The 27,690-nt window shown below is 50.7% G+C and overlaps 1 protein-coding gene across 1 annotated transcript in view; it reads right to left on the bottom strand.

Moving 5' to 3' along the window:
* Window positions 1–26,037, bottom strand: part of ATP8B3 (ATPase phospholipid transporting 8B3) — a 32,275-nt gene extending 6,238 nt beyond the window's left edge. The window contains exons 1-23 of the mRNA XM_071451604.1: window positions 25,884–26,037; window positions 21,263–21,337; window positions 20,703–20,794; window positions 19,370–19,483; window positions 18,072–18,170; window positions 17,601–17,662; window positions 16,968–17,040; window positions 16,808–16,878; window positions 15,528–15,610; window positions 14,082–14,240; window positions 13,055–13,143; window positions 12,290–12,483; window positions 11,367–11,575; window positions 9,190–9,224; window positions 7,960–8,116; window positions 7,139–7,327; window positions 5,911–6,023; window positions 4,515–4,679; window positions 3,185–3,296; window positions 2,868–2,943; window positions 2,346–2,478; window positions 1,658–1,925; window positions 643–866 (exon numbers count right to left, since the gene is read on the bottom strand). Of these exons, the coding sequence (XP_071307705.1) occupies window positions 643–866; window positions 1,658–1,925; window positions 2,346–2,478; window positions 2,868–2,943; window positions 3,185–3,296; window positions 4,515–4,679; window positions 5,911–6,023; window positions 7,139–7,327; window positions 7,960–8,116; window positions 9,190–9,224; window positions 11,367–11,575; window positions 12,290–12,483; window positions 13,055–13,143; window positions 14,082–14,240; window positions 15,528–15,610; window positions 16,808–16,878; window positions 16,968–17,040; window positions 17,601–17,662; window positions 18,072–18,170; window positions 19,370–19,483; window positions 20,703–20,794; window positions 21,263–21,337; window positions 25,884–26,037 (2,946 nt within the window). The remainder of the gene's footprint in view (window positions 1–642; window positions 867–1,657; window positions 1,926–2,345; window positions 2,479–2,867; window positions 2,944–3,184; window positions 3,297–4,514; window positions 4,680–5,910; window positions 6,024–7,138; window positions 7,328–7,959; window positions 8,117–9,189; window positions 9,225–11,366; window positions 11,576–12,289; window positions 12,484–13,054; window positions 13,144–14,081; window positions 14,241–15,527; window positions 15,611–16,807; window positions 16,879–16,967; window positions 17,041–17,600; window positions 17,663–18,071; window positions 18,171–19,369; window positions 19,484–20,702; window positions 20,795–21,262; window positions 21,338–25,883) is intronic.
* Window positions 26,038–27,690: the final 1,653 nt, after the last annotated feature.

Raw genomic sequence — 27,690 nt, 5'->3', positions numbered from 1 at the left:
GTTTGCACCTTGTGGCTGCAGCAGCTACCCCAGCACAGGATGGACTGATAACATAACCACCCCCAAGAGAGACTTTCTGAAGTTGTTATCTTTTTCAGAGCGGTGAAAGATTGGTGTCATCTGCCCGACGTTGGGGCAGATGGTGAAAACCCAGCTCAGTTGGCTTTTCACCTCTACTAACAAGTCATCCCACTCTTTTGCCACAGAGACGGGTTCACTCAGTAACAGCTGCTCATAAGTAGCTTGCTTGGGTTTTGGGGTGGCAAACTTAAATTCATTTTGCTTGGTTTTTCTTGCTAGACCATGATGCAAAGGGTACAAGGGTTGATCTTTGCTGTTTATAGCTTAGTTTTCATTATTATTTCATCTTTCCCTTACGGTACGTAGTCTCTATCGTGCCAATGGTGTCTTTTCTATCACCTATACTGAGACTAATAAATGCTTTAGTTGGGTGTGGGTATTGTTCATTCTGTGTGCTGGGGGGTGCTGTGCCTGTTAAATAAACAGGTTCTTTCCACTTCTCTCCAAGGAATCCTTCCCGAACTGGTTGGGGCGAGGGGCCATGTGGGTTTGCTTTCTGGAGGGGCCCCCTTTTGGAGGTTTTCTCCCACATTTGCCCCAAATTTACCCTGCACCCCTCACCTGGGCCGTGAATCCGCTGTGGAAAGCGAACCACACCTGGGCCAGGAGGCCGGCGAAGGTCTTGTAGAAGAAGCAGCGGAGGAACTTGCAGATGCGCAGGTAGTTCCAGCGGCCGTGCACCAGGAGCAGGCGCTGCAGGAAGGAGAACTGGGCCAGGGCGTAGTCACTGCACTGCACGGCCTGCAGCCCCTCCAGCCCGCTGATGCCCACCCCGATGTCCGCGGCTGCGGGCGGCAAATGCACACGGGGAGCTTTGGGGGCAGCCGGGGGCTTGATGTCCCCGTGGGTTGTTGGAGGGGGATGCAGTATGGGTAAATGAAGGTGGTATAGAATGTAATCTTATTCCCTAAAGAGTTGCAGCCAAACCAATTATTAAAGATTAGGAGCAGGCCTGATTTTAACAGGCCACACCTGTAGCCAATAAGAAGCGTGTTATAAAAGAGTAGATTGGTAGGAACTGGAGTTAGTTGGCTACTGCAAGGACAAGGAAGAGTCAGTGCCTAGAGGAGCTGCCTACAAGAAACATCAAGGAGGTACAAAACTCTAGCAATATGCAACCCTTGCAATGTAATGACTATAGAACTCTTACACTATAATGACAACAGGTTGTCCCCAGGAACGTGAATCCAGGAGTGACAGATAAAAGGGAACAAGCCCCCTCTATGCCATGTCCTGGATATTCCAGGCGTGGTGTGAGAGCACAGCCCTGTGTCAGGGCTGCTGGGAGGGGCAGGGATGGCTCTGCCAGCTGCCCATGCTGGGGTTTGAGGGTTCATCAAGGTTCATCCCAGATGCCAAAAGCACGTGGGCTCCTGTGCACTTATCTTGGGCTGGTCCTGTCCTGTGCCTCTCACTCCCCTCCCACCATAGCAATGTGGGGAACAGGTCTGGGGCTTCCCCTCCCAGTTCCTCACCCCAAAGGGGAGGGTGACGTGGTGGAGATGACAAATAAGGCACCACCATCACCAGTGGGACACACCAACAGAGCCCCGACCTCCCCCTGCCCGAGCCTCACTTTTGATCATGTTGACATCGTTGGCCCCGTCCCCGATGGCCAAGGTGACGGCCTTCTTGTGCTTCTTCACCAGTTGCACCATCAGGGCTTTCTGCTTGGGGGTCACCCTGCAGCAGATCACAGCCTGGCAGCTGGTGGCCAGGTCCACAAAGGCCTTCTCCACCAGAGCCCCCTGGTCCTGTGAGGCCTCGGCCCTGCCACAGCACAGCCACCGCCATGGCCACCCCTTCTTCTCCTTCAGCACCTCTCCTGTGTGCAGGATTCCGTCCTTGGGGGAGAGCACACGTGGCTGGGACCTCACCCATAGCCCTCAGAGCTCTTCAGCACTGCTCTCAAATGCCCCCAAAGAGTGACTCTGGTTTTCCCCAAGCTCATCACACAGTGGGTGCTGTGACCATGAGCCCAGTATGTCCCAGTGTGACCATGAGACCTTGTGATCCCCACCCAGCCCGTGTCACCCCAGAGCACTGGGCAGCTTTGGCCAGAGCCCCCCAACACCAAATGCTCAGTGCAAGGTTGTTCTCCTCCCCACCCTTCATTCCCCAGCCCCAAATGGGCTTTTCCCACCTTTTGGGCAGGAGGAGCACCACGTCCTGCCCGTGCTGGTGCCACCCAGGACTCTGATACCACCAGGGCAGGAACAACCATCAGGCAGGGAGCAGAGAACAGCATCCAGGTGCCACCTTACCAGGAAGTCCCCGCTGATGATGATGGCTCTCTTGTGGCACGGAGTCTCTGCGTGCTGCTGGGAGAAGCTGCATGGGGCGTCCCCACGGGCACTGAGGTTGTTGTTGCTCTCCCAGTAAGCCTGGAGGATCTCACTGTGGGAGGAAAGGGGGGTTGGACATGAGCTGGGAACACTGGGAGTGCTGGTGAGGCCTTGGTCATCTCAAAGCCAGGGAGATGGGACTGTGGTGGGAACAGGAGGAACAAAGAGGAGGTTCACTCATATCAGAAATCAGCCTGCTTTAGAGGCTGGAGAGAAGCTTAAATCCTTTCTGGGCAAAGCCTGCCAAGGAAGAGCATGGGGTGGGAGAAGAAACAGGTGGGAAGGCCTGGAAAAGCACCAGATGAAGACCATGGCTGGCACAAGGCAGGAGAAGCTCCCGTGGCTGAGCCGAGCTCTGCCCACCCTGCCCCAGTTCCTCTGCCTAAGGGTTTCCCCAGCAGGGACAGCAATGTCCTGAGCCAGGAGGGGACAATTCCTCACCTGACCTCCTTCTCCTCCAGGATCTCCATGTCGTCTGTCAGCAGCCTGCAGGCGTAGCCGATGTTCATCGCGGTCTCTGCAACACCCAGCTCTCAGTGGTCCATGGTGCTGCCCCCAGCCCAGGGCAGCCCCCAGCCCTCGGCTCCAAGAGCCCTTGGAGGGCAGCAGCTCCTTCCCCTGCCTCAGTTTCCCCTGCCAGGTGGGATGTGCTGCTAAGGGAGCAGCAGGACCAGTTCCTGCCCACTCCCAGTGGTCCTTCTCCTCTCTGGTCCTGGTCAGGGGAGAAGCTCAAATTTGTTGGGGGGGTCTCCACTGACCTTGTTTGTCTCCTGTCAGCACCCAGACTTTGATGTTGCCCAGTTTCAGCAGCTGGATGGTCTCAGGGACTCCCTCTTGCAGCTTGTCCTCGATGGCTGTGGCCCCGAGCAGCTGGAGGGGGTGACTGGGTGTCATGGCATGGGGCAGGGCAGGACAGAGGTGGAATCACCCCTGCATCCAACCAGCAGCCCTTGCTGGGGGTGACACAACCTGACATCTACATCCACTGGCATGTCACAAAGTCACCCCTCGGGGCAAACTCCACCTGTCCTGCCCCCAGGGAATGGGTGTTAGGTTGGACACTTCACCTCCTCATTCTGGAGAGCCAAACCCCCTTGCCTGCCCTCTGGGGCACAGAGAGCTCCTCCTGACCCCAGCCCCGTCCTGTCACTGACATATTTTCTGAAAAATACCTTTGCCAGGATTTCTCTCCTGAGAAGCTGAGAAACCTCAGAAACAAAATATAAACAATAATTATCTGCTGCCGTGGAATGTGCCAAGTACATCTTTGATTGGTCTCATGTGGATTGTTTTTACTTGATGACCAATCATGGTCCAGCCGTGTCGATGCTGTGAGCAGTCACAGGTTTTTATTATTCATTCCTTTCTAACCTCTAAAATCCTTTCTCTCTATTTCTTTTAGTATAATTTTAGTATAACATTTATAATATAATATAATTGTAATGTAATGTAATGTAATACAATATAATTGTATGTAATGTAAGGTAATGTAATATAATATAATATAAATTATATATATTTATATAACTTGTATATATTTAGATATTATTATATATGATAATATAATATATGATATATATGATATATATGATATATTAATATATTAATATAATATAATATAATATAATATAATATCATATCATATCATATCATATAATTCATTCCTTTCTAGCCTTCTGATTAAATCCTTTATCTCTATTTCTTTTAGTATAATTTTAGTATAACATTTTTAATATAATATAATTAATATAATATAACAGAATATAATAGAATATAATGTGGTGTGGTGTGATGTAATGTAATATAATATAATGCAATGTAATATAATATATGATATTATATAATATGATATATTATAGATAATATAATATATAATATCGAATATATTATATTTATTATTTATATAAGTATATATTATATATCATATATAATGTAAATAATATAAATATAACATAATATAACATAACGTGATGTAATGTAATAGAATAGAATAGAATAGTATAATAAATCAACTTTCTGAAACCTAAAATCAAAATTCTCATCTCTTCCCTCGCCCTGGGGACCCTCAAACTCTGCCCCAGGTCGCACCTGCAGGTTCTGCTCCATCTCCTCGTAGAGCCGGTCCAGCTCCCGGGCGCGGTCCCCCAGCAGCGCCGCGGCCTCGCGGTGCCTCCGGCCCCAGGCGTGGAACTCGGCCTCGCTCACCTCCCTGCTGGCCACGCACAGCGTCCTCAGCGTCTCCTCCGCAAAGCGCTGCGGGCAGGACACATCAGCACTCCCCTCCCACACGAGCGGGTGACAAAACTCTGCTTTGGCCCCTCGAAAAGGAAAGAGGCCCAGCAGTTTCTCTCCTCGATTAGGTGAAAAAGGCATCACATAGGCCTGGGGGACTTCACCTCAAACTTAAGGATAGCTAATTGGACAGAAGCCAAAAAGTCCCTCCTAAGCAATTAACTAAACAAAGAACCTCTGGCACCTGGCTCGGTTCTTCTCTGTTATCTTGCCTTTCATTAAACCTTTTTGTCTCCAACACTGCAACAGAAGCCATCCTGCTGGTCTTTATGCTTCCAAGGGCAGCTGAGCTATCTTGGGTGTGTTATAGACCTCTGAGAGCTTAAGAGACCTGGCTCGAGGAGGCTCCTGTAACATCCTCCCTCCCCAGGAGACTGTGGGAAATTATACGAAAAGTAGAAAGTAAGGACAAATCTAACAACGATCTGTGTATTAACACTTGGCTAGAATAACTCCCTAAGCTACAGAAAAGTTTATCTAGTGAGATATAAGGGAGTTCTAAGCTTAATAATGGAGCTCTGTGCACTGTATTTTAAGGCTTACAAGTAGATATTGTATTTGAAATAAGCAAGAATTGTTTAAACCAAAGGTGCATGTGCTTATAGTGGTTGGATAGAAATACTGTCAATGTGCTTTTGCTTTGTTTCATTGGTCAAAAAACTTTTAAAGTGAGTTGTAACATTGAGTTCTTTGTCTGCTGCTGGGGATATGAGCTGGTGGCATCTTCCCATTGTCATAACCATGTAATGAGAGTGATGCTGGAAAATAAAACAGCTTGGGAAGTGTTCCCCAGCAGTCCCATCCCGTTTGTGATTTGTACATAGACCCCCAAACGGCAATAGAGAGGGCCAGGAAACTCTCACAGGATCAAGGCATCACCCCAGGCCAGCCATGGGCAGAGCCAGAGACACTCCAGGACCTGAGCATCTCTCTCCAGGCTCTGATTCCCTTCCCCCATCCTCCAGCATCCCCATGAGCATCCCTGCATGCAGCTGCTCCATGCAGAACACCGAAGGGGGAATCCATTCCCTCTCACCCCCTGGCCCACATGCAGGTGAGGCTCCTAGAGCAAAAGACAGAACCAAAATCCCTTAGGCAGAGGGAGGAAGAGCACAGGGCACAGAGTGCAGGACAGCCAGCCCAAAGCCAGCAGGAGGCAGAGCAGTGCTGTCACGCCGGGGGTGGCACTCACATCCAGAGCCCTCTCGGTGAGGCTCTCCTGGGGCCCTCGGCTCCGCAGCCTCTGCAGGATGACGGTGTCAGCACCCTTGGTGTAGAGCCGGATGGTGCCCTGGGGGTCTCGCACTGCCAGGGAGGGGAGGACACCTTAGGGCCCCTCAGAGGTGGCTCCCATTCACTGCTGTCCCTGCACAGTGGCCACGCTGGCCGTGCTGGCCCCCAGAGGGTCGCTGGTGCTTTTCCATCTGTGGCCATGAGGAGCACAGGAGTATCCCCAGATCTGCACCACCATGGGGCAGAATCAGGGACTGCCAACTCCTCTGAGTCCTGGATTTATTTCCTCTCTCTTGGCTGCTCAAACCCTTCTCAGCTGCCCTGACCAAGGTGAGCAAATCCACAGGGATGACCAGTATGACCCTCAGGAGCCAGCTGTGGATTTACTGATGTTGGAACTCAGCACATCCCTCCGGGTGTCCAGAGTTGCTGAGGACCCCGCCAGGGGGGCTTGGAGACCCTGGCACGCAGCCCAAAATACCTGGGGATTTGATTTTGACCCCTGGAGCAAGTTGCCAGCTTTGTATGAGGACCTGAAAGTCACAGACGTTTGAATGGTATAATAATATAATTATCACAGGGTGAAAATGTAGATTTTAAGATTTTTGGTATGGGGGTTATGGGGACAAGATGGAGGAACTTGGGCGTGTCCAGCCTTTCTTCTTCTTGTTCTCCATTTTCTGCAGTGCTGTTGGCACTTTGGGATTGGTTTAGAGTAGAAGTGCACTGTCTAACATAGGTGATAGGTGTTGGGAATTCAGTGTAAATATGTTATACGTAGTTTGTGGTATAAAAAGACAACACCCCCTCAGGGCAGTCAGAGTGCCTGTGGCTGCCCTGCTGAGCAGATCTCGGCTGGGCAGAAAGAAAATTTTATAGTTAAGAATTAATAAACAACTTCAAGACCAAAAACTGAAGAGCTCTGACTCATTCTTCAGATGTGTGGGCTGAAAGAGAGACATCCTGCACATCTCAGGGCAGCAATTAACAACCAAAAACCCAAGATACTTCCTTTCTCTTGGCTGCTCAAACCCTTCTTGGCTGCCTTGCCCAAGGTGAGCAAATCCACAGGGATGACCAGGATGACCCTCAGGAGCCAGCTGTGGCCACCTGCAGCCATGCCAGTGCCATCCCTTGTAGGGCTGAGCACAGAAGGGACCTGGGACAGCCCAGCCCACCCCGCTCACCCAGGACAGACATCCTCTTGCGGTCGCTGTTGAAGTCCAGCATGGCCAGCAGCTCGTAGGTCCTGGTCCTGCCCAGCTCCCTGATGGTGATGGAGTCCTGAGTCCGGGCCAGGAAGACATAGCCCAAGCTCCTGGCTGCCAGCACCAGCGCTTCCTCATCTGGGGAGGCTGCCTGGTAAACCAGCTGGTCTGCAGGAGAGGAGGAGGAGGAGGGTTACACAGAGAGACTCACAGCAAACCCCACTGGGACAGCTGCAGTGTCCCATTCTTGCCCAGCTGTGACACCCTGAGCCTGAGCTGCCAGGCTGGGGAAGGCCAGTCCTGCTTGTCTGATCTGGAGAGGGACAAGGGATGGAGGGACAGGACACAGGGAATGGCTCCCACTGCCAGAGGGCAGGGCTGGATGGGATCTTGGCAATCAGGAATTGTTCCCTGTGAGGGTGGGCAGGCCCTGGCCCAGGGTGCCCAGAGCAGCTGGGGCTGCCCCTGCATCCCTGGCAGTGCCCAAGGCCAGGCTGGACAGGGCTGGGAGCAGCCTGGGACAGTGGGAGGTGTCCCTGCCATGGCAGGGATGGAACTGGATGGGCTTTGAGGTCCCTCCCAACCTCAGCCATGCTGGGATTCTATGATCCCAGACAGGATTGTCCCCCTTGTGCTTCTGTTCCCACCCATGAGCTCTAAAACTCCCCCAAACACAAACCCATGGCATAGGGACAGTGGCACAAGCCCCCCACAGGCTCTCCCACACCACAGCTGAGATTTGCTGGGTGCTGCCAAACCCCACCACAGCCCCAGAGCCCCGAGGGGCAGCTCAAACCCACCGCCCCTGTCCTCCACCATGACGGTGTGGCAGAGGGCCAGCAGCCTCAGGAACTCCCTCAGCACTGGGTCATTGTCCCTCTGGGCGGCCTCCAGCAGCGTCACATCACAAACACACGACTTCTGCTCCCCGGGGTGCTCCCAGCTCAGCCCTGAGCCCTGCAAGAGGCACAGGCAGGATGCAGGAACCCAGTGGGACTGAGCACAGGGCTCAGTGTCCCCAGGATGTGACACAGTGCCACTCTGGTGTCCCTCTGTCTCAGGTTGGAAATGGGGATGTGTGCTCTGTTCCTATCTGTGGAGCAGTTCTGTTAGTTCTGTTATTCTGTTCATGGGGCAGTTTTTTCTTTATCTCTGCCACACCAACCCTCCCTGCAGGAGATCTCTGCTGTCCATGGCCACTGAGTGTCCCTGCAGGGCTGATCCAATTCCAGCATCCCATGGGGAGATGCTGCATTGCCCAGGGCAGTAGCCAAGCATTCCTACCTGGATCCAATCTGAGCCTGGCACAGCACAGCAGCCTTTGCCCAGTGCATTGCCAGAGGAGCAGCTTCTGCTGCCCTGCATGGCCAGAGGGAGCCCAGGCCCATCTCCAGCAGCCCTGGAGCTGCAGAGGAAAACTCCCCCCTTGTGCAGGATCCCTGCTCCAGCAGAGCCACAGCTGGCACTGCAGGAGGGCTGAGCCCCCATGGGATGGGGCTGTGCCACCCCCTGACACACAGGGGACAGGGCATGGGCTGACTCTGGCAGGGTTTGTTTGCTTTTTTGTTCTATTGTTTAATTTTCCTAGTAAAGAACTGTTATTCCTATTCCCATATCTTTGCCTGAGAGCCCCTTAATTTCAAAATTATAACAATTCAGAGGGAGGGGGTTTACATTTTCCATTCCAGGGGAAGCTCCTGCCTTCCTGAGCACACACCTGTCTGTTCAAACCCAGACACCTTCTAAGGTGTCCCTCCCCTCCCTGCCAGTGAGACCCCCAGGGCACAGAGCCAGGCTGGAGCTGAGCCCAGCTCTGCGCTGCCCACGCCAAGGGGGTAAAACAGCTGGGAGTGAAAAAACCCTAAAAATCAGAACTGCATCCTTTCATCACCCCAGTTCCCCTGTCCTGAATGACAAACCCACCAGACCCCTCTGAGAGCCTGGACCCTGCTGAGAGCCAGCTGAGCTCCTCAGTGTCACCAGTGGCACCAGTGACAGCCCCATGGCACATGGGAGGGGAGTTTACTCACCTGTGGCTGTTTGTTCTCATGCCCTGTGCCTGAACCTGCCAAAATAAAAATAATCCTATTAATAGAGGGCTGGCAGGGGGCATGGAGCAGCTTCTCTGGAGGGATTCCTGCTTCTGCTGGCCAAAAACCAGTAAAAAACCAAAAACCTGAGCATCTGCCCAGGACTGGACTCCACTGGGATATCCTCACTTTTTTGATTTTTGTTCAGATTTTCACCATGATTTTAATGTTAAAAATTCAGGTCTACTTTCAGCTGCATTTCCTGGGACATTTGGCCAAAGCCTGCTGGGATGAGGGCGATGCTGCTCCACAGGGGTGCAATGTGCTACACCAGGGAAAATTTGGTTTATTCCTGCCTAAAAGCTTTGCCAGGGCTTTTTTGTCTTCCTTTTTTCTTTTACCACTGTCCATTTGTCTCAAGCACATGATGCTTGTCACAGGAAAACAGGGCTTCATGCTAAACCTTGGGCCTGCCCTGCTCATTAAATGTCCCTAATTAAGCATCATAAGGGTTCCCAAAGTAAACCAAGAGCTGGAGAAAGTGCAGCAATGAGAAGAGGAAGGACTTGGCAATTTTCAAGGCTTTATGGGGAAAACTGAGCAGAATCATTAAAAAATAATGAATTTTTAAATGTACAGAAAAGGTTAAAAAAACCAAAAAAACCCAAACAGACAAAATTAAAAAAAAAAAAAAAGCAAAGAGCAATGACATATATTCACTCTAATTGAACAGTTTAAGGACAATGATAATTTTATAACAAAATAAAAAAATAAAAACTCCCACAAATAGAAAAAAATCTACAACCTTAAAAAACCTTAATATAAAAATAAAATACATAAACATTAAATAAAAATAATGAACTTATATTTCTATAATTATTAGTAAAAAATACCTTAAATTAATAAAAAGCTATATTAATAAAATTATAAAAAATAGAATATAAAAATATAATTACATAAAATAAACTAAAACTAACTAAAAATTAACTGAACTAAAACTAAGCTAAAAACTAACCAAAACAAAAACTAAAAATTATAATAAAAACATATATAAACATACTACAAAACCCATTAAACAAAAATATCCACAATACAACAAAATTAAATAGATATAATAAATTTAAAAAAAAACCAAAATAAACCTCATAACAACTACCTATTAAATTTAAAAATTATGTATTATAATAAAAAACTTATAACTACTTTAAACTGTTACCAACTACTTCCCCCTTTAAAATCTCACAACTTCTAAAACTAATATTTATCTAAACAATAAAACATTCTTAACCCAACAATAATCCCATTCCTTCATTAAAAACAACAATTGTCTTAGGTTGGAAGATGTGGCTGGGGATGTGTATTCTATTCCCACCTGTCAGAGCTGGGGCAGTTCTCTGCTGTTCTTGGGGCAGTTTTTTCTTTATCTCTCCCACACCAACCCTCCCTGCAGGAGATCTCTGCTGTCCATGGCCACTGAGTGTCCCTGCAGGGCTGATCCAATTCCAGCATCCCATGGGGAGATGCTGCATTGCCCAGGGCAGGAGCCAAGCATTCCTACCTGGATCCAATGTGAGCCTGGCACAGCACAGCAGCCTTTGCCCAGGGCATTGCCAGAGGAGCAGCTTCTGCTGCCCTGCATGGCCAGAGGGAGCCCAGGCCCATCTGCAGCAGCCCTGGAGCTGCAGAGGAAAACTCCCCCCTTGTGCAGGATCCCTGCTCCAGCAGAGCCACAGCTGGCACTGCAGGAGGGCTGAGCCCCCATGGGATGGGGCTGTGCCACCCCCTGACACACAGGGGACAGGGCCTGCTCTGACTCTGGCAGGGTTTGTTTTCTTTTTTGTTCTATTGCATTTGTATTTTCATTTTTCCCTAGTAAAGAATTGTTATTCCTATTCCCATATCTTTGCTTGAGAGCCCCTTAATTTCAAAATTATAACAATTCAGAGAGAGGGGGTTTACATTTTCCATTTCAGGGAGGCTCCTGCCTTCCTTAGCACACACCTGTCTGTTCAAACCCAGACTATAATAAATCCTGCAAAGCTCCAAAACCATGGGGCATGAGGGCAAGGAGAATTCCTACCAACACCAATCCCCCTGTCCCAAGCACTCAGCAGGAGTGGAAAGAGCCAGCTCCAGGTTCATCTGAGCCCCTACAAACCAATCCCAGCCCCAGTTACCATAGATGGTCCCGTTGACACAGCATTTCTTGAAGCTCATGATGTTCTGGGTCAGGGTGCCTGTCTTGTCTGAGAAGATGTACTGGATCTGGCCCAGCTGGTCGCTGAGGCTGGTGCTCCTGGCCTCAGCTGGGATGTCCTTGGCACCATGATACATCTCCAGATCCCAGTTGATGAAACAGCTGTTCACCAGGTAGATGAATTCGAACCTAGGGAGTGCAGGAGGAGAAAACAGGGAGAAGGAGGTGCTGTTCCTCTCAGCCCAGGATGCTGGGGACCTGAGACAGGAAGGAAAGGCAGGGGACATCCCCACTGTGATCCTACTGCTCTGCTCAAGGGACACAATTCCAGAGGGTTTTCATCACCCACTGGGTCCCCTCTGGAATTCTGGCCCTTGCTGACCAAATTCACAGATCTGGAGGTCCAGTGAAGGGCCCAAAATTTTGGAAACAGCTTTTTCCAACATAAACTGTGATTGTTGGCTGCACAGAGCAGCTGTGCCCTTCTCCTCCCCCACGCTGCTGCTGTCCATAGGAAGCCCAGGAATATCTCAGATCCTGCATCCAGGGAGCTGCACCTTCCTCAGAGCCATCCTCAGCCTGCCCATGACTCCCAATATCCCAATATTCCTCTGGCAGTGGAAGCCATTCCCTGTGTACTGTCCCTCCATCCCTCATCAGGGGTGCCCTGGGCTCACATCCCTGTTCTGCTTTTGGCCTGGGAAGATCCCAAAGCACACCCTTGGTGTTTGTAGGACACACATCCCATCCATCCTTCCCCTCTGCTGGCTAAGGTAACACCTGGGAATGACCTGGGCCACACCTGGACCTTCATTTTGGGGCTGTGACCCAATTTCCAGGTGAGGAACAAGGGCAGGGGGTGGGTGCTGGGCTCTGGTCCCCACCAAGCTCCGTGGTCCTTACGTGATGTACATGGACATGGGGATGATGATGCTCAGGAGGATGGTGAAGCCCCAGAAGTTGAGGAAGGCCTGGTGGGCAGGGCTGGTGTGCTGGTAGAGGGCAGCCAGGTAGCTGTGCTTCTCCTGGAACGTCCTGGCCCAGAACCCAGAGGCCACAGCCAGGCCCAGGGACGTCACCAACAGCAGCAGGAAGATCTGGGGTGGGAAACCAGCATGAGAAGGTCCCAAGATGAGAAAGCCCCAGGATGGCAGAGCCCACCAGAATCTTCTCTAGAAGGATCCAGGGACACCTCAGAGCCCCTGGCAGGGCCTGAAGGGGCTCCAGGAGAGCTGCAGAGGGACTGGGGACAAGGCCTGCAGGGACAGGAGCCAGGCAATGGCTCCCAGTGCCAGAGGGCAGGGCTGGATGGGATCTTGGCAATCAGGAATTGTTCCCTGGCAGGGTGGGCAGGCCCTGGCACAGGGTGCCCAGAGCAGCTGGGGCTGCCCCTGCATCCCTGGCAGTGCCCAAGGCCAGGCTGGACAGGGCTGGGAGCACCTGGGACAGTGGGAGGTGTCCCTGCCATGGCAGGGGTGGCACTGGATGAGCTTTGAGGTCCCTTCCAACCCAAACCATTCTGGGATTCTCTGAACATGTTAAACTCAAGATATTTTGGCCCAAATGTTGCAAGATGAAGAAAAGCAGCACCAGCCAAGCAAGAGGCCCTTCATGAGCAGCCCCGAGGGCCACTCCAGGAGCAGGGCAGAGGTGTTGGCCCACACCCACCACGATCACCAGCCGGTCCATCAGGTGGTCCAGCTTGGTTTTCTTCCTCTTGATCTTCCCAGAGTTCCTCATGATTTTGGAATCAAACCCTGGGTAGGGAACATTTCCAAAGTAAAAATGCAAGTCCCAGAAGGGCAGTGAGGCTGCTTCCCTCCATGAGGACACCTCCCCTCCCCTGAGGAGACCCTCCCTCCATCAGTGTCCATGGAGCCGTGGCTGCAGGCTCCAAAATGTGATGCTCACAGCAGCTCTCACCCCTCCCTCTCCCCACAGCTCCCCACGGCCTGAGCTGGGTGGGCTGGATCTGGGATGAGTGGAAGTGTCCAAGGCCAGGCTGGACAGGGCTTGGAGCTGTCACAGACATCTTTTATGGAAAATCCTTTTCTTAGGATTTTTCCTCCTCAGAAGTTGAGAGGCCTCAGGGACAAAATGTAAACATTGATTATCTGCTGCTGTGGAATGCAACAGGTGGATCTTTGATTGGTCCATGTTGGTTGTTTCTAATTAATGGCCAATCACAGTCAGCTGGCTCAGGCTCTCTGTCAGAGCCACAAGCCTTTGTTTTTCATTCCTTTTTTTTTCTATATTTAGCCAGCCTTCTGATGAAATCCTTTCTTCTATTCTTTTAGTGTAGTTTTAATGTAATATATATCATAAAATAATAAATTAAGCCTTCTGAAACATGGAGTCAGATCTTCATCTCTTCCCTCATCCTCAGACCCCTGTGAACGCTGTCCCATGGAGCAGCCTGGGACAGTGGCAGGTGTCCCTGCCATGGCAGGGGTGGCACTGGATGGGCTTTAAGATCCCTCCCAACCCACACCAGCCTGGGATTCTCTGAACATGTTAAACCCAAGATATTTTTGACCAAATATTGCTGCAGCTGGGAGATAACCCGAGACGAGGAGAGCTTTGGTACCACCAGGACACACCACAACATCTCCTCCACCTTGTGCCAGCTGTGAACAGCCCTGCCGGCGCTGGAATGGCTCGGGCAGCTCAACCCCCCCGGGGCAGGGACACTCGCCTGCGTAGAGCACCAGGCCGTAGCAGAGGGCGGTGTTGCGGACGCGGCAGCCCCGCAGCAGGACCCGGTCTCCGTCCAGGGCGTGGGTGCGGCCCCGCCAGCGCAGGGTGCCCGTGAAGGTGTGCAGGCGGCTGTTGGGCTCCTCGCACCTCACCCGCCCTGGCACAGGTAAAGTCAGGGGGCAGGGAGAGCCTTCCTCCCCTCTCAGCCCCATCAGTCCCCTCCAAAGAGGGGTGCTGGGATGTGGGAAATTGAGTTATGATGGTAAAAATATAGGTTATTAGTGTTAAAATACACTAGTACACGTGGGAAAGTGTATATATGTGTATATAGCCTATAAAAGTATTAGCAGCGTTGTGTGGTAATAGTTGACAGGGTGAAAAAGTTATAAATTCTTATAAAGTTATAAAGCTAAAAGTATATAAAATAATATATATAGAAATGAAAATGGAAAAATATTAATGTTAAAATTATTAATAAATTTAACGATTTTAATAATATAATTAATTTAATTTAATTATTGAATTAATTTTAATCATTTAATCAATTGTAGTAAAATTAATAATGTAAAAATATAAAAACGAAAATTGTAAAATAAAAACTGTAAAAATTTACTTTTAATAAAGTATTATAAAATGAAAAATTATAAAAATGAAAATGTAAAAAAATTAATAATATAAAGATTCATAATAGATTTAATAATTTTAAATGAATGAATAATTTTAATAATTTAATTAAATAAATTATTTTTATTTAATAGATTAAAATAAATTTTAATAATTTAATAAACTATTAATAGAATTACTAATATAAAAATGTAAATATGAAAATTATAAAATGAAACATTATAAAAATTTATTATTTTTTTCTAAATTTATGAAGTATTATAACCAAGAAAAAGGTTGGCTTCTGGTGGAATGGCTTAGAGTTTTACATCTCTTATGTCTCACCCTTCATCGAGACTGAAAATGGAATAAAATCTTTTCAAACACTTCTCAGTTACCCCATCTCTATAAAAGCTGAGAATAATCCAACACTTGGGGCCTCCTGGGGAGATCCAGGGTTTGTCAGGGCATCTCTAGGTGGGATTTGGAGGGCTCAGATTAAGGCTCAGGGAGGTGCTGGGAGGTTGGGCAGTGCAGGAACCTCACTGGAGAAGGTACAAACACAACCCCCTTCACCCCAAAGGCCTTGGAGAGGGGAGTTCTGCTCCCTGAGGAGGAGCAGCAGGGGCTGGGCTCGGGTTTGGGCACGCAGGAAAATGAAGACCCAGGGCAGGGGGAAGGTGCCCAACCCTGGTGGATCCATCACAGAAGCAATGGGAAGAGCCTCCCCACGAGGCCTTTGGTGCCTCTTGCTGGAGTGATGGGAGCAGAGCATTCCCAGGGCTGGGTCCATCCCATCCCAGCGGGATTGGCCACGGGCTCCCCCAGCCAGCAGACTCACCATCAAAGGCAGCCATGCTCTCCTCGCTCTGCAGCTCCTGGTGGGTCACCAGAAGGGCCTGTCTGAACTTCAGGTTGGTTTCCCTGTGAGCAGGAGCCAGGGAAAGGAAAATAAAACAACCCTGTGGGGTGACAGAGCTGTTCATCCTCCTGTCAGGCCCACGGGACAGAGACAGCCATTAATTATCAGCTAATTACACAAGTGGTGGCAGTGACATGCCAGAGAGAGGGATCTGTCATGCCACATGTGCAGGAAGAGCCCTGGCCCAGGGACCCTGCCCTTAAATCATCCTGCACAGGGAGGATGGGCTGGAGGGAGCTGGGACATGGAGACACCAGCCTCAGGTGCCAGCTGCTCTGTAGAACCCTCAGCAGAGCTTCTGGACTCCCATATTCCAAATTTGTGGGTGAAATCTGTGTTTCTGGGGTGTCTGCAGGTTTGGGTTTTGGAGGATCTCCCACATCCTGTGGTTTCCACAGTGCTGGGGGGTCCCCAAGACAAGGGTCTCTGGCCCTGTCCCCCTGATACCTTGGGGTTTAAGTTTTTCTGTTCTGTTTTGGTGAACAGCTTTTAGCTTTATATTAAGGATAGATATAGAATATATAGGATATATATATATATATATATGTGTGTGTGTGTGTGTGTGTGTATATCTCCTATATAATATCCTATATATATATATATATCTTATATCCTATATATATCCTATATCCTATATATATATCTCCTATATATATCCTATAAATATATATCCATCCTATATATAATCCTATATCCTATACCTCTATACCTATCCTATATATATGTAGGATATATATATAGGATATAGGATTTATACTAGGATCTCTTCACAGGCTGGTGAAGACAAAACAATCCTATTCCAGCTGGAGACTCAAGGACAATCCCTTCAAACTCAGGCCCAAAGGACAAACAACATGAAAAGCGGAGGGTGGGCAAGCAAGCAAGGAGGATGAAACTTCATCATTTGAAGCTGTTAATTGGACAATTAACAATACAATTGTTGTTAACTGGACAATGAACAATTGAACAATAGTTAACTCCTATATGCAAATGGACTAAAACTTATAAAAATGTGAGATCTTGTGGCCAAGCCCTTTTTGCTTCCATCTTGGAGCCATCTGGGCAGAGCCACAACTGCCTTGGAAGGCACTGCAATAAATATCCACTTTATCCCTCTGAACTCCATCCAGCCTCTGTTCTAGCTCCTCAAGGCATCACCCCCATGGCCAGAGGGGCCCCTGTCCCCGTGCTCTCCTCACCCATCAATGTCAGCGGTCTCCACGTAGCACAGGCTGCTGGGCTCGGAGCTGCACAGCAGGAGCAGGTCAGCCTTGAGGAGCAGAAAAGGGGAGAGAGCAGCAGGATGAGCCCCTGGTCACTGCTGTCCCCAGGGCACAGCCAGCTCTGGTCCCCCCTCACCGGGACGACGCTGTCCTTGCGCAGCCGCACGATGTCCCCGACGCAGATGTCGCGCCACTCCCGCCAGCAGAACCTGTGGGGACACCCAGGGGACAACTTTGTGTCCCTGCAGAGCGGTGGACTGGGGGCTGGGGGTGTTTCAGCCCGTGCCTGTCCTGAATTCCTGCAGGATTTGGGTCTCCAGGCTCTTGTGGCACCTCCAGAGGGCTGAGCCCCGAGGGTGGCACAGGAGCCGTGTGTCACATCCGTGTCCCTGTCCCCACAGGTGACAGGGGCTCTCAGCACCCTGAGCACAGCTGGGGAAAGCTCATCTTTCCCTGGAGCAGTGCTGGGCAGGGACACATCTCCATGGGTTGGATGTGATGGCCTGGAGGAACCCTGTGGCCAAGGAAAGCCTCCCCCAGCACATCTCAGGAAACTGAGGCATTTCTAAACCCACTGCCCATGCCTGGAACATCACCAATCCTCCAGGAGGACCTGTGGCACGTTTTGGGAGGGGATGGGAGCTTGCAGAGCCCAGAACAGTCCCACCAAAGCCACTCCTCAGCTGCTCAAGGGTTCTCACTTCTCACTTAATGGGATCACAGATGTTCTGGATGTGGCAAACACAGGCAGAGCCCCCCAGCCCCTCACCTCCTCCCAGCCAGGATCTCACAGGGCCTGCTGTTGATGCTCCTGTCACTGCGGTGACGGCCCTGCACAGGACAGACAGACAGACCAAGGGATGGCACTGGGCAATGCCAGGCTGTGGTGTCCCACCAAAACACCCCCCTGATGCCACCACCTCCCTCCTCACCCCAGAGCCGTGGGAAGGTTTGTTCTGATGAATACAGAGGCTGAATTTTCCCCAGGTGTTTCTGGGGACCCACCTGGCACTCCAACCCATAGTCAAGGCATTAAAGGTGACAGAAATGAGGGTTTGGACCCCAAGGGAAGCAGCCAGGGTGTGACATCTTTCCCAAGGGAAAATAAAAACCCATGTGGATGTGGTGGAGTAGGGGATCCCTCAGGACTGAGGGGTGGCAGCAGCCCCTGAGCCCCTCAGCCCAGCTGACAGCAAAGGGCCCCTCCCTGCCCCTGTCCCCAGGGCCACCCCTCACTCACAATGTCATCGATGAGGTCTCGCAGCCCCCGGATGATGAGCAGGCAGCTCAGGGGGAACAGCAGAGTGTACCAGGGCAGCGTGGAGATCTCAGGGAAAGTCTGCAGAACGAGGATTTTACAGCACTGACACAGCTCCTGTCCCACCTTGGGACACTTGAGGTGACTGAGTGACTCCCTGGCTGGCAGGATCCCATCTCAGGATCACCAAATCAACATCTCTGCTACAGACACCTCTTGTGCTGGGTTTTCACCTCTTTTTGAGGTGTGAAATGCTTCAGGGTCTCTGACTTTGGAGGGATGAATTTCTGTTTTGGTGTGGTCAATCTGAGCTTCAGCTCCATGCGAACCAAACCCATTTTATAGAATCAAGGAAAGATTTGGGCTGGGAGGGACCTCAAAGCTCATCCCATCCCACCCTGCCATGGCAGGGACACCTCCCACTGTCCCAGGTGCTCCCAGCCCTGTCCAGCCTGGCCTTGGGCACTGCCAGGGATGCAGGGGCAGCCCCAGCTGCTCTGGGCACCCTGGGCCAGGGCCTGCCCACCCTGCCAGGGAACAATTCCTGATTGCCAAGATCCCATCCAGCCCTGCCCTCTGGCACTGGGAGCCATTGCCTGGCTCCTGTCCCTGCAGGCCTTGTCCCCAGTCCCTCTGCAGCTCTCCTGGAGCCCCTTCAGGCCCTGCCAGGGGCTCTCAGGTGTCCCTGGAGCCTCCTCTTGTCCAGGTGAGCTCCAGGGTTAGAAGTTAAACCAAGACACAAAGGGGAAAGGAGAAGAAGAAAGAGAAGAAAACTGAAAGAAGAAATCAAAACTTTGGAGGAGAGAAATAAAACCAGAAGAGGGGCTCCCAGCTGGAGGCCTGGAGCATCTCCATGGCCTCCTCTGGCCTGGCTCCAGCAGCTCCACGTCCTCCTTAAGTAAGGAGACTTTAATTTAAATTAACCACACTGAACACTGGTTAAACCCCTCAGAAAGTTCCTGAAAGATGCTGAACACCACAGAAAAGCTCCTGGGGAACCTTTCAGCCCAGATTGCCTGCCCTGAGCTGCAGAGAGCCCTGCGTGGGCAGAGCCCTGGCATACACCCGTTGCATTGTGATTTCAGGGTTTACCCCAGAACCCCGGGTCCCTCCCCTGATCATTCCCTGCCAGGTGTGTCAGTCACCTCTCCTTTCCCCTCCCAGCACTGTCTGTCAGTCCTGCAATTCCAGAAGGGCATCGAGTGATTGGCAGATTGAAAGGATGCCCTCTACCCCCGGGGGTTTTCATATTCCAGTACCCACGGGGTGCCTGTGCCCACCTGGAGGAGGATGACGAAGACGAAGTAGACGTTGGCCATGCGGTGGAACTGCTCATAGAGGTTCAGGGGCAGGAAGGTGAGCAGGTTGTACTTGGCTGTCCTGATGGCATTGCCCTGGGGACAGGGGGACACAGAAATAGGGACCTGCTCTGCAAGTGCCAGAACATTCTGCTGCTCTTAGGATTTCACACAGCACAAGAGATGCCTTAATTATCAAAGCCATAAGGGAAAATGTTGATTTCTAAAATATTAATAAAAATAAAAATAAAAATAAAAATAAAAATAAAAATAAAAATTGTTGTTGTTGTTTTTATCATTATTACCATTATTATCATTATTATCATTGTTATCATTATTATCATTATCACTATAATCAATAATTTATATTTTAAAATATTCATTATTAATAAATTTTATTTAATTTTTACTATAATTATTCTTAATTTTTATTACTATTATTATTTATTATTTTTATTATTTATTATTCAATATATTATTAATGAATATTCTAGTTCTAATAATATTTTAAAATATTTTATGTTAATATTATACATTTTATATAATTAATCATTTCTATTTTAATATAGTAATTTATTTTAATAGTATTTTTATTTTAATTGTATTATATATTTATTAGTAAATTTTATATTTTTTCATATATTTTTATTTTTAATATATTATTTTATTTTTGTATTATTTTTATTTTAATTGTATTATATATATATTTTTAGAATACTATTTAATATATTTTATTATATTCTATTATTTTATATTTTTATTGTAATAATATTATAGATATTTATAATTAATTTTAAAAAATTATTTAATATATATTTTATTATATTTTACATTATTTTAAATACTATTGTATATATTGATTATTAATTTTTATTATTATTTCATATATTTTTATTTTCAATATATTTTTATTTTTATATTATTTTAATTTTAATAGTAGTATATATATTTATTATTTATTATTATTATTTTAATATACTTTAATATATTACTTTATTTTTATATTATTTTTATATTATTATTCTTATAATATATTCTTTTAATAATTTTTTCTCCTACCAAGGGGCACCACTAATGTTGCTATTTCACTTTCTTTTGGGGAAGGGAAGGGAAGGGAAGGGAAGGGAAGGGAAGGGAAGGGAAGGGAAGGGAAGGGAAGGGAAGGGAAGGGAAGGGAAGGGAAGGGAAGGGAAGGGAAGGGAAGGGAAGGGAAGGGAAGGGAAGGGAAGGGAAGGGAAGGGAAGGGAAGGGAAGGGAAGGGAAGGGAAGGGAAGGGAAGGGAAGGGAAGGGAAGGGAAGGACCAGCCTAGCTCACCGAGTATTTCCTCTTGCTCAGGCAGAAGGCAAATTTCTTCCTGACCTGCCGGTGGTAGCTGCGGTCGTTGGCTCTCACCTCCCAGGTGAAAGCTGGAAGAGCAAAGGGACATCCCCCAGTCACCCTGGGAGCCAGGCCAGGGCACAGGGACCAGTGGTGGCCATGGCTGGGGTGGCTCCCCAGGGGCCCTCGGGAGCTGCAGGCACAGCTGGGTCTCAGGGTCAGTGACAGGGGACAGAGAGCAGAACATTCCAGAGCTGCCCACGCCTCCCCGAGGCTCAGGGTGGCCCCTTGGGCTCTGAGTTTGGCTCACAGAGGGCTCAGGCCCTGCAGGGTGAGCCCCCAGCCTTTGGGGTTCTGCTCATTCCTCTCCCAGTTCTGTTTTTGCCATCCCAGTGCAGACCCTCCAAGCAGGGAACATCCCAGCCCTGCTCCCAGCACTGCCCCTGCTCACCCCACACCTTCTTCTTCCCCATTCCACACCCGTGTCCCACACTCAGCTCCCTCACCAACCATCTGAAAGCAGCAAAATCCCCAAACCACCCCCTTGTCACACTGACCTGGCAGCTGCTGCTTCCCACGTGGGCAGCCTGGGGCTGGCTCCTGCTCAGCCATGCTGGCACCTCTGCCAGGCCCTGGGGACAAGGACAGCCAGAGACCTTTGGAACACTGAGCAGGGACAGTGGGATCCCGTTAGGATGCTCCAGTTTCCAAATGCCAGGCCCTGGGGACAAGGACAACCAGAGACCTTTGGAACACTGAGCAGGGACAGTGGGATCCCACTGGGATGCTCCAGTTCCCAAATGCCAGGCCCTGGGGACAGGGACAACCAGAGACCTTTGGAACACTGAGCAGGGACAGCGGGATCCCACTGGGATGCTCCAGTTCCCAAATGCCAGGCCCTGGGGACAAGGACAACCAGAGACCTTTGGAACACTGAGCAGGGACAGTGGGATCCCGTTGGGATGCTCCAGCTCCCCGAGGCTCCAGGGCAGGACACCCTGTGGGAGGGACATTCTCCCATCAGTCTTCACCCATCCCAGTTCCCTGTGACAGCTTCAAGGCATTTTTGCCCTCTGGGGAAGCTGCAGGAAATCACTGAATTCTTTGAGGAGGAATTGGAGCTCTCCCTGTGCTGCCAGCCCAGCCCGGCTCCATCAATGACAAGATTTCCCTCATGCTTGGTGGCCCTGTGACCTTCCTGCAGGGATGGTAGGGAAGATTAATTAATGTTTGTGAAGAGCTTTGTGATCCTCACATGAAGGGAGGCAGTGAGGGATAAAGCATTAATTACTTTATTATTAAATAACTCCACCAGAAGTCAGCCCCTACCGTTATTTCTTATCTCACTCCTTTCATCACTTTTTTCCTTCTTTTACCCCAAGTATCAACTTCCCTCTTGCTACTGTGGGTATTGGTTTGTCCCAACACCTCACAGATGCCACTGGCTGGGCATCCATCCTCATTACAGGTCAAAGGGACCCAAACACCTGCAGCCAAGAGCTTGCCCAGATCCACAAAATCCTTCTTTACCACCCAGGACTTGGTGCTGTCCCTGTCCTTGGATCCTAAATGACACCCTGAGCTTAGCCTGAGAGTGGTTTGGGTTGGGAGGGACTTTAAAGCTCATCCCATCCCATCCCATCCCATCCCATCCCATCCCATCCCATCCCATCCCATCCCATCCCATCCCATCCCATCCCATCCCACCCTTGCCATGGGACACCTTCCACCATCCCAGGCTGCTCCAAACCCTGCCCAGCCTGGCCTGGGATGCTGCCAGGGATCCAGGGGCAGCCCCAAATGTTGCTTTCGTTGTTTTCACAAACAAAAGGGAGGAAGGGAAGGTTCCAGGGAGCTGCTGGGGGTGTTGGGACACTCCCAGAGCTCCCACTCCCATTTGTCCCAAGGCTGAGGGGGAGAAGGAAGAGCAGTGGATTCCTGGAGGGATGGGATCTCTCCCACACAGAAATCCCACAGAAGCCCCTCAGTGCCCAGACTGAGACCATTTGGTTCAGGCAAAATAGGATTTGACACAGAGCAAAGCCAATCTCCCCCTTCCTCCCTGCTGTGCCCCACTTGTGTCCTTGTCCCAGGGTTCTGCCAGCTGGGGACAGCTCTCCTGCAGACAGACAGACAGACAGACAGACAGGGATCTGATCCCACAGGGACAAAGGCAGGACAAAAAAACCCTCACAGATCTCCATGTAACTCCTCAACACAACAATTCCACAGAAATAATGGCAGCAGGACTCGCCAAAAGGCCACGGTTAAAGTGTGGAAAATTTGGACAGAAAACAAAATATTGCCCAGATTCTGTGGAAAATGTGACAGCCCAGTGACAGCCCAAGGTGCAGAAAAGGGAGGCACTTTGCAAATCAGTGATATTCCAAATATGGCACAGATGGAAATCTTCTACTGGGAAAAGTGTTCCACAGCAAGGGAAACCACTGTGAAAGGATACGAGTGTTAGTGATGATTCACGTGCCCAAAATGTCTCTGAAGACAGAATATTTGGGGAACTTCAATCAGATCCTATCTGCAGGGTCATCAGCTGATTCCCCAATGATTCAGAGTTTTGGGGATTGCTGGTAATGAGTTTGTAACCTCTGCTGTTTCTGCTTTCTGTAGGTAATACCAATAAATAGTGACTGTTTTTAATATTATATAAATGTTTAAAAAATATTGTCTCAAGCCTTGCAAACACTTGCTGCTAATATATTGATTGTATCATGTGAATTCACTGATTTTTGTGATAAGAATTATTTATAAGGCATTGTTACAATGTTTACAGCTGGTTTTCATATATTTTACAATCTCTCTGTGTACAAAGGGACCAAGGAGGGACACAAAGCCCTCCCTGCCCTGCTCCTGGCAAGCACACTGCCCTCTCTCCTCCTGCCAGAGGGACTGGGATATGGGGGATCCCCTCAGGGACCATGAACAGGATGAGGGATACAGGCCCAGAGGGGGCAGCTGCTCCACAGGGAAAATCCTACAGGAGACAAGAGAAACCTCAGCTGCTCACAAACCCTGATCCCATCCCTGAAGTGTCCCAGGCCAGGCTGGACAGGGCTGGGAGCAGCCTGGGACAGTGGGAGGTGTCCCTGCCATGGTCAGGGTGGCACTGGGTGGGCTTTGAGGTCCAACCCAACCCATTCCAAGGTCCCAGCCAGGGGTGGCAGCTGGGACAAGCCCTGAGCCTCAGCCTCAGCCAAGCTCCTGATGGAGAGGTCCAGGCTCAGGCTGGGAAGGGCAGAGTCAGGATTGCAAAGGGGACAAAGGCTGGGGTGAGACACAGCCCATCCATCGGGACAAGCCAGCCCAAGGCCCAGGAGTGTGGCCAAGCCAGAGCCACCCTGGGGGCCTGGTCCAGAACTGAGCCCTGGCTGAGCTTGCCCAGCCCAGGGTGGTGGTTGGGGGTCCCAGGGGGTCCCAGTAACCCTGGCTGTGCCCTCAGGGCTCTGATCAGAGGCTCAAAGCATCCCCTGCCCTCCCTCCTTGCTCTAGGACACCAACATTTAGGGTGAGGCTGACACTGAGAATTTCCAAGGTGTTTTCCTGGGCTCTGCTTCCAGACCAACCTGCCCTGAGTGCCACACTGGAATTCCTGGGTTGATTTGGGGTTATCCTGGTCCCCTCGTGCTCAGGATCAGACCTGAAGCTGCTGATCCACCACATCCCCACCGTGCCTGGCGTCTCTGAGCCCCTTTGGGTCCAGTCAGGCTCACCAGGATGCCCAGCCAGGCTCCACTCAGCAGCTCCACAGAATCCAAACGGTGCCAAACAAAACCAGGGCTTGTTCAGCACCTGCAGCTGGCACAGACTGGGCTCTCCATGGGGCTGAGTGCCCTGCAAAGGCAGCTGGGGGTGCTGCCTCTTGCCAGGGCCTGAAGCAGGGGAAAAAAGTGAATTAAAGCACTGGAAAAAATATTTTCGAGGAGGTATCCAAGAAATCTCGGTTCCAAGAAAGCTCTTGACAAACGTCACTCATCAGCTCAGTAATCAGAGATAAAAACTGCACTTTGGGGAGGCAGGAACTGGTGCCAGGGCTCCCTGCCAGCCCCAGCCCCATGGGGGGACAGCCTGGACAGACAAACCCTGCTCTGGCCCCAGCCTGGACAGACAAACCCTGCTCTGGCCCCAGCCCAGGGCTCCCAGGGAGGGCTGGGGATGGCCAAAGGCACAGGACACCCTGTGAGCACCTGGGAACACCCTGTGAGCACTGTTCCACACCTGGGGACACCCTGTGAGCACTGTCCCACAGCTCAGCGAGTCCATCAGTGAGTTCTTACCCCAGGGGATGTTTCCCCAAATCCCCACCTGGGATGGAGCCGCCGGGACTGTCCCATCCCGGGAGTGTCCTTAAAGCATCCCCGCGCTGCTGCCGGGGGCTCAGAAGCCCCAAAGCAGAACTTTCCCACCCCAAAAGTGCCGCTCCGGGCTCCTGGAGGTTCGCATGGCTGAGCAGAGCCGGGTTTAAGGAGGGCCGGGCACGGCGCCACCAGGATTTGGCCGGGGCTGGTGAAACCCGCTCAGATTTCTGTCCCTGCCTGCCCCGAGCGCTGCCACGGGAATTCTGTGCGGGTTTTGTTCCTGAAATCCGCGGCTCAGCGCCGAGCTCGGCTCCGTGCGGGAGCTGTGTGAGAGCTCGGGGCAGCACAGCTCGGGGCTCCCGGTGCCCTCCGGCTCCTTCCCGCGCTGGGGACACGCTGGGGACAGCACCAGCCTGGCCCTGGGTCCCTCCCCGGGGCTGGCACACGGCCCGTGACCCCTCCCGGGGCGCTGCTGTTGTTTCCCGACCCCAGTGTCCCACGGGGACCGCAGCCAGAGCCACCCCGGGGATGTCCCCACGGCCACCCCGCCCCAGTGTCACCCACCGCGACAGGCGACAGCGAGCGGGGGGCGGCTGTCACCTCCCGGGCCCGGCACGCCGGAAACGCCCCCGCGCTCGGCCGGGCCATCATTAAAACCTCTCGGGGTTATTGGCCAGGACGTGCCCGAGCCATGAGTTTCCCTCCTCTCGCTCCCTTTTCCAGCCGCTTGGATGCGCTTTGGGGTGCCAAGGCCGTCCCCAAACGCTGCTCCGTGCCCGGAGGGGCTGCCCCGGCGCCCCATGGCCCTGCCAGCCGTGTCTGTCCCCGCTGTCGCCGTGCCGCGCTCCCCGCGGGGTCCCCGTACCTGCCCCGGTGCCGGGCACAGCCCCGGGCAGCGCCGCGCTCCTGCCGCTCCGCGGGACGGGACTGCTGCCACCCCTCCTGCCACCCCTCCTGCCACCCCTCCTGCCACCCCTCCTGCCACCGCCCTGCCCCACGCGGGGCCGGGGACAGCCCATGCCACACCCCCGGGCCCTGCCCGCCTCCCTCCTGCCCCTCCTGCCCGCGTCCGTCCCGCTCAAACCGAGCCGAGCCGCCGCTCCCGCGGGACCGTCCGGGCTCCGCGACGCGGTGACACCGCCGGGTGTCCCTGCCCTGTCCCAGTGCGGGGCCAGGCTGATCCCGGGCTGGGCTGGTGTCCCCACTGGTGCCACTGGTGCCCCCCGAGCCCCCCGGGTGTGGCAGCAGCTCGGGCACGGCTGGGCTGTGCTTGGGCACTGTGAAAAACGCCAATCACTTGTTTTTAAAATTTTAAAAGTTTCATAGTAATAAAATGGTTATAAAAATAGTAATACAATTAGAGTAATAATAATTTGGACAATTTGAATTAGGACAATATGAGACAATAAATACAAAGAGTTACGGACGTCCGGGTACCTTTTTCAGGGCAGCACGAGCCCGAAAAAGGACCCACGTTAACACAGGATTAACCCTTAAAAACAACAGCCTGTTGCATATTCATACACATCACACATGATGCATAAATTCCATTCAAACACAGGATTCTGTCCGGTCATCCACAACTTCTTCCTCTGAATCCTGACAGCGCCTTTGAGGCAGGAAGAAGTTCGTTTCTTCTGATAAGGGAGCAATAAATTCTCTTTCTCTGAAAGATTCAGGTGTCCTGTGGCTGCCATCTCACTGCGAGTCCTCTCTTTAAAAAAAGTGTCCTACATCACATAGTTTCTATTTTAACAATTTTTATAACCTAAAACTATATTTAACACAGTACTTAAGAGAATTAATACAGCATCACTTTCTAACACAACACCTATAATATTCATTTGAATATTTGCAAAAAGCCAATCATAAAATACGCATTTTTCACAGGCACCGAGCAAGGCGGGAGGAGGGGGCAGCGAGGAAGAGGAGGCCGAAGGCACAAAGGAGCCACTGCGGGCAGTGCCAGCAGAGCCCAGCTGGGGACAGAGGCCACCTCGTTAGTGACGGCAGCTAATTAATGAGGCCGGAGCTCGTGTCCGCCCCGCTCGCATCCTGCACACCCGCAGTGGTCCCGCATCGCCGGCATTGCGTTAATTAATGCCTGCAATTAACGCAGGGACCCGGAGGCGATCACAGCCCCGCAGCCCATGAAGCATTTACTGCACAGCCGGCAGCGGCTCCTGCTCTGCCCCCGTGTCCCCATTTGTGTCCCCACACGTGTCCCTATACATGTCCCCTTGTCCACAACCTTGTACACAAACCTTACAACATCAAAAATAACAGTCCTAAACAAAACAACAGCCCTCCTGAACATTTAACTGAAAATTCGAGTAAAAATTTAGAAACTGCAACTCCAAACCAAAAACTGTTATACAAATGTCTTACATCATTACTAATCAAACTGCCTTAAAACAAAATAACAGCACCTCACCAAGAGTTTCCATACAACAAAATAACAAACCCCAGTGCCAAGCATGCACAGCACCAAACACTATTTTATACCCATCAAAACCACCAACCTCCCACGGCAACACCCCCCTGACCACTTCTGTTATTACAAAGAAAAGGAAAGACAAAGAATTCTACACAGAAACACAAACAAAAAAACCAAATCTACAAAAACAACTCATACATGTCCCCGTGTCCCCATGTGTGTCCTCATGGGCCTG

The sequence above is a fragment of the Agelaius tricolor genome, unplaced genomic scaffold, assembly GCF_023055355.1.
Source record: "Agelaius tricolor isolate 1412-34295 unplaced genomic scaffold, bAgeTri1.0.p SCAF_33, whole genome shotgun sequence".
Lineage (NCBI taxonomy): Eukaryota > Metazoa > Chordata > Aves > Passeriformes > Icteridae > Agelaius > Agelaius tricolor.
This window is presented reverse-complemented; position numbering and strand designations above follow the sequence as displayed.